The 6,000-nt window shown below is 37.4% G+C and overlaps 1 protein-coding gene across 1 annotated transcript; it reads left to right on the top strand.

The window, feature by feature from the left end:
• The first annotated feature begins 306 nt into the window (after window positions 1-306).
• Window positions 307-5,089, top strand: LOC133705074 (phosphoinositide phospholipase C 6-like). The gene is made up of 9 exons (XM_062130165.1): window positions 307-1,030; window positions 1,704-1,900; window positions 2,456-2,591; window positions 2,679-2,924; window positions 3,001-3,221; window positions 3,330-3,447; window positions 3,693-3,845; window positions 3,926-4,012; window positions 4,476-5,089. Exons 1-9 carry the CDS (start codon window positions 638-640, stop codon window positions 4,767-4,769), a joined length of 1,845 nt encoding a protein of 614 aa, XP_061986149.1. The 5' UTR covers window positions 307-637; the 3' UTR covers window positions 4,770-5,089.
• Window positions 5,090-6,000: the final 911 nt, after the last annotated feature.

Here is a 6,000-nt window from a genome sequence, read left to right as displayed (position 1 = left end):
TTTTAAAATTTATTTTTAATATTAGCATATCAAAATTAAAAATAAATTAATTTTAAATAAAAAATTAAAATTTTTACTAAACAACATTTTAAACACGTTATCAAGCACTACTAAATAAGTAACTATTGCTAATGAGTTCCATGAATATAGTAATTAAGAGATTTTAAACATGGATGGGTTAATTACTCTTGGTGGAAGTCAACGCATGAATCTCATCCCATCAATAACAGATAATGTTTCATAGATTAATTGGCATAAATATTTCGAAATTTAACATTACGCTATTCTTAGAATAAATTCCTAAGAACATCGCTATTCTAATCTGAATTTACTCGAAATTGCTTTGTTTCAGAAAAATGTCACCTCACATGATTGGCTTGCAGCGAAGGCATCCTAGTACGAGAGCAGGATAATTATGACATTTGATATTAGTCAAACAACAAGAAGAAGAAGCCAGATATCAAGCTGGTACTTTTGCTTTTATTGTCTCCTATGATAGATAGAGCTACAAATTCTCCTGTTTTATATATAGGCTCTCCTCAGTGTCTCTCCCTCCTTGTCTCCCAAATCTTCAAGCCAAAAAGGTTCTGGAAAATAAAACAAAAAAAACCAGATAGCGTGGCAGAGAAACTCAACGATGGGGAGCTACAAGAAAGACAAGCATAGACCATCTCCACTACCAGAATCTAGCAATAGCAACAAAGATGAAATGGGGAGTTATAATTACAAGATGTTTAATCTTTTTAACAGAAAGTTCAAGATCACGGAAGCTGAGCCACCCAAAGACGTGAAACAACTTTTTTCCAAGTTCTCGAATGGTGGGTCCCACATGGCGGCTGATCAGCTCCGGCGCTTCCTGGTTTTGCACCAGGACGAGCTTGACTGCACGCTGGCGGATGCACAGAAGATCGTGGAGGAGGTCATTAACAGGAGGCATCATTTGACGAGATACAGCAGACATTCACTTAATCTTGATGACTTTTTCCATTTCTTGCTTTATGATGATCTCAATGGACCCATCACCTCTCAGGTTACCCCTCTCCCTAACTGTGTCGCTAAATGTATTTGGCACGTTTACGAAATTTAGAGTATCACAATTGTGATTTACGCTTTTAAATCATGTTTTTTTTTAATCATGGATAGGGTAAAGAAAGCAAAATCTTGTGCAGTTGATGCCAAACCTTTTCTTTCTCAATTATTTCTTGTTGTAATTTGAACTTTAGAGAAGCTCGGAAAATGGGGTTGGATAAAGTTTGTAATTTTTTACAGCAAATGATGGGTCTAAATACTTCTTGCATTTTAGTTGGGATTCCAAAGGTGGGGTTCTCTCTCTCTCTCTCTCTCTTTTTCTCTACATTTTTGTATTGTGCAGGAAGCGGGGCATTTACATTGTGGACTAGGTGAAAGTAGCACTGCCCCCTTTTGTTGATTTTGTTAGCAATTAGAATTATACATTGATTAAGGTGTGTGGGCCTAGAAATTGATTGATTAGCAGAAAGGATTTTTTTTATTGTTATGATCAAGAACCAAAACAATAACTTCTCTTTTAGAAATTACGGAAAGATTTTTACTTACAAGTCTTACGAACAGGGATCTTTGGAGCATTACTTATCTGCATCTTTGCCATGTTTTTCCGGGTATGCTTTGAACAATTTGTAAGGGGACCGTGTTGAGTATGCCCTTGACAAATTATGTCATTCCAGGTACACAATGATATGACTGCTCCATTGGCACAGTATTTCATATATACAGGGCATAATTCCTACCTAACTGGGAATCAACTGAGTAGTGATTGTAGCGAGGTGCCAATTGTAAAAGCTTTGCAGAGAGGTGTAAGAGTAATTGAACTAGATTTGTGGCCAGGTTCCGCAAAAGATGAGATTCTTGTTCTTCATGGAAGGTATATACTGATTGCAATTGTACCATTTTTGCGAATGTGAGTACTTTCTTTTGCCTTTATGTATTTGTGGATATGCATATCCACTACTTTATACATGGATGGTAGTATTTGTGAAGCAGAAGCCTTTCTTTAAATTGAAAGCAACATTTAGCGAAATGTTTAGTTGCTATTACAAATCAGAATGAAGAAGCTTTTAGAGGCACAATATATCACTGTTCTGTATAACTCATCTTTCCCTTTCCTGAAGCATGAAGGTCAGGGCGTCTTTAACTTTTATTTTATTTTATTTTTTGTTAACAAAAATAATATAATGAATAGAATTCACTGAATGGATTTCATGCAAAAGAAATTGGAGTTGCTAAATAGTGAGAGAGTGAGAAAAATCTATGTAGGGTAGCATGGATTGCATTTTGGAAAGCAGAAGCTAATGAAGTGTTATTGAATCGAGTTATTAGTGAGTTAAAGAAAAACGCATTCATTGTAGGAAAGACATACATGGATGTTATGATTCTGAATCATTGTTCTCTAACTAAGTTATATCCTGATTAATCGTAGGACCCTGACCACTCCAGTGCCACTCATAAAATGTCTGAAGTCCATAAGAGACTATGCTTTCGCTAGTTCTCCTTATCCAGTCATCATAACTTTAGAAGATCACCTCACACCAGAACTTCAGGCTAAAGTTGCAGAGGTTAGCTTTCAATTCATTTTCAAGGATTTGAATTTTCAGCTTCTCTGTTTCCTATGTATCTATAACCTCCAATACCTTTGCACGTAGATGGTTACTCAAACATTTGGCGGAATGCTGTACTATCCTGAGTCAGATTCCTTATTACAGTTCCCTTCTCCGGAGTCATTGAAACATCGAATAATCATTTCAACCAAACCACCAAAAGAGTATCTTGAATCTAGTGGCATCAAGCGAAAGGGACCTTTATCACCAGGTGGAAGGAATTCATCCGAAGAAGAAGACGAAGCATCAGGGATACCATGCCATACAGCTGAACTAGAAGCGGATGATAGGGTGAGCATAGAGGCGAATCTTGCCTAGTCTAAGTAAGATTTTTAAGGTGTTTCGTTAACTTTTTCACAAATGGCAGAGCGACAGTGATCAAGATGATGTAGACCTAACCGATTGTGACAATAAATCAGGCCAGTTAGGGGCACCTGCATATAAACGTCTAATCACAATACACGCTGGGAAGCCAAAGGGTTGTTTAAAGGATGCTTTGAAAGTTGCAGCTGATAAAGTTAGACGTCTTAGTTTGAGTGAACAGGAACTTGAAAAGGCTGCGGCAACAAATGGAACTGATGTAGTGAGGTATCTATCGAACATTACTGATTACCGATGCTTCAAAGAAGTTTCCATTGCTATTGTCCATCTTAAAACCAGATCGATAGTGCTAATATATGCTGTTGTTCTTCCCAGATTTACACAGAATAATATTCTGAGAATTTACCCTAAGGGAACTCGGATCACCTCCTCTAATTACAAACCACTTGTCGGATGGATGCATGGAGCTCAGATGATTGCGTTTAATATGCAGGTTTGTTTCCGAAACCATATGATGTCAAGCAACTTTCTTTCATGAAGGAGGCATTCATAAGTTAAAAGACTATATCCTTTATGAACCATGAGTGACTTGGATATCACGGGACTTGAATTTTTTTTTAGGCTACCTGGATGTTCCAATTAGTTAAGCAATCCAAAGCTTCATGTTCTTGCATATATGATGATCACAGAATGTCAGCCATATAAAGTCCTCGTAACATGTGAGCTTTCCTTTAACAGGGATATGGAAAATCACTTTGGCTGATGCATGGGATGTTTAGGGCCAATGGAGGTTGTGGTTACCTTAAGAAACCAGATTTTCTATTGGAGAAAGGTCCAAATAACGAGGTGTTTGATCCTAAAACAAAATTACCAGTAACAAAGACATTAAATGTGAGTGTACTAGTCTTGCTTGAAATTGAATTTCATTTGTCTGAAGCTCTCTTCCCGAACTCTATTTTATCTATTAACAGGTGAAAGTATACTTGGGTGATGGATGGCGCCTTGATTTTAGCCACACACACTTTGATTCATACTCACCACCAGACTTCTACACAAAGGTTGGTTGGATTAAGTATCCTACTCACATGTAAATGTGAAATTTGTCATTAAAACTCGTAATACTTGAGCATCATCTTCCAACCTACGAATGGGAAAAGGACTTTTCAACATGTTTTGGTTAACCTGCCTTATCCACAATTGGTCGAAACACAATTCACTCTGAAGTGATTAAAAGCCATTAATGAGCAAACCATATCTATTTTCTTTCACATTCTAGCTTAAGAAAACGATGTGTGATGACAAGTAAATGAACATTTGATTTGTTATCCTCAAGGTAATCTCTAGATTTTGCTAATAAGTTTGAATCACCAGACTTGGAGATTGGTATCTGTGATTGGTGAGGGTTTTGAGGTTCTAATCCTGCCTTATTCTGTTACATTGCTGGCATTTGTATCATGTTCCTGAAGTATCTATCTCACGCATGCTTTCCTGCTAATGAACTAATAATCCACAGTACTGCAGGTTTACATAGTTGGGGTACCAGCTGATGCAGCAAAGAGAAAAACAAAGATAATCGAGGATAACTGGTCTCCAGCTTGGAATGAGGAATTCACATTCCCCCTAACCGTTCCTGAACTGGCTTTGCTTCGGGTTGAAGTGCAAGAGTATGATATCTCAGACAAGGATGACTTTGGTGGTCAAACATGCTTGCCTGTCTTGGATCTAAGACCAGGAATCCGATCAGTCCCTCTCCATGATAAGAAAGGAGAGAAACTCAAGAATGTAAGGCTTCTAATGGGGTTTCAGTTTGTATAACCTCTACAGAATTATTTTTCATTGACGGCATAAGCTAGCTCCAGCCCTTGTTCCTAGAACAACAGATTGTCCAACAGTAGGTGTATAATTAAATAGGCTTTATAATTAGTTAAAGAAGATTGAACCTGGCCCGAATGCTTATGCTTTTGTTTTGCTTCAGACCGACGATAGGGTATGAAAAGTTACAAGCAAAGTTTTTTTCCCTTGACAATTAACATGGACAGCCTTAGCTGTTGCTGTAAGGTCCTTTCTTCGCTGTTGAGATGTCACAGATGTAATCTTTCGTTTTTTAAGTGCTTTCACATTACACTTGGTGATTAGTTGTGGTCACGTATTAAGAAGCTTGCCTGGAAGCATCTTTAAAAGATTATTTAGCGAACGACTTTTGACCTAAGATGATTTGTTCTTCAGTTATGGTTAATTTTGTCCAAAAAGTTGGAATAACATATCATCTGTCTTGATGTATCCCAAAGTAAAACTGTTATCCCCCCCCCCCCCCTAAATGTAACCCAATCGAGATACAAACCGTAAAAAAACAAATAATATTCCTAAAATCCACTGAATCTAATCTCGTTTTGGATGGAAAAACTCCGGTAGGACCAATCACTTGTATAGTTATATGAGGCTCCGAGCCTCTTCCTTAATGTGTTTTTACAAGAAAAATCCTGATCTAGACTGAACGGTATATATCAAAATATCCTCAAGAAACGTAGCGTGATGGTAAAGGATTTAAAATTTACACAGCAGGTCTCAAGTTCGAGTCAGGACGTGCCTCTTGTAAGAGCCTGGAACAGTCGAGATTTTACTCGTTCACCTTAATCCACAAAATACATTTTTTGAGGAGTAAGGTTTCCTAAAAAAAAAAAAAAAAGATATATATCAAAACCTTGTCGGAAAAGTCAAGGTGCAAATCAGGAACCGACCAACAAGCAGTAATCATGGGGCACGTTTGATCATCCTTCCCACATAAAATTTTATCATCATTTTAAAGGCGGCTCTGAAAGTGCGCAATATATAATAAAATATTATGGGATGGCTTGATGGTTAAAGGCGTGCTTTTTAATTATCAGCTACCCTTCAAATCTCAAGTCAGGCTATCGAAGTTAACTTCCATGAGTTATTTAAACTTGTTACAAAAAACAAAAATCTCCAGTAAGTGAAAGCTGGCCCGAAAGTCGTAGACTGCAAGGAAGTTCTCGGAATGCCCTTGCAGAACAGAAGGTAGATATGA

The sequence above is a fragment of the Populus nigra genome, chromosome 10, assembly GCF_951802175.1.
Source record: "Populus nigra chromosome 10, ddPopNigr1.1, whole genome shotgun sequence".
In the NCBI taxonomy this organism is placed as follows: Eukaryota; Viridiplantae; Streptophyta; class Magnoliopsida; order Malpighiales; family Salicaceae; genus Populus; species Populus nigra.
This window is presented reverse-complemented; position numbering and strand designations above follow the sequence as displayed.

Coding starts and splice junctions, on each gene's coding strand:
- LOC133705074 (XM_062130165.1), top strand. CDS start 638: ATGGGGAGCTACAAGAAAGACAAGCATAGACCATCTCCACTACCAGAA. Junction 1,031..1,703: donor ATGGACCCATCACCTCTCAG/GTTACCCCTCTC, acceptor ATGTCATTCCAG/GTACACAATGATATGACTGC. Junction 3,222..3,329: donor AATGGAACTGATGTAGTGAG/GTATCTATCGAA, acceptor TGTTCTTCCCAG/ATTTACACAGAATAATATTC.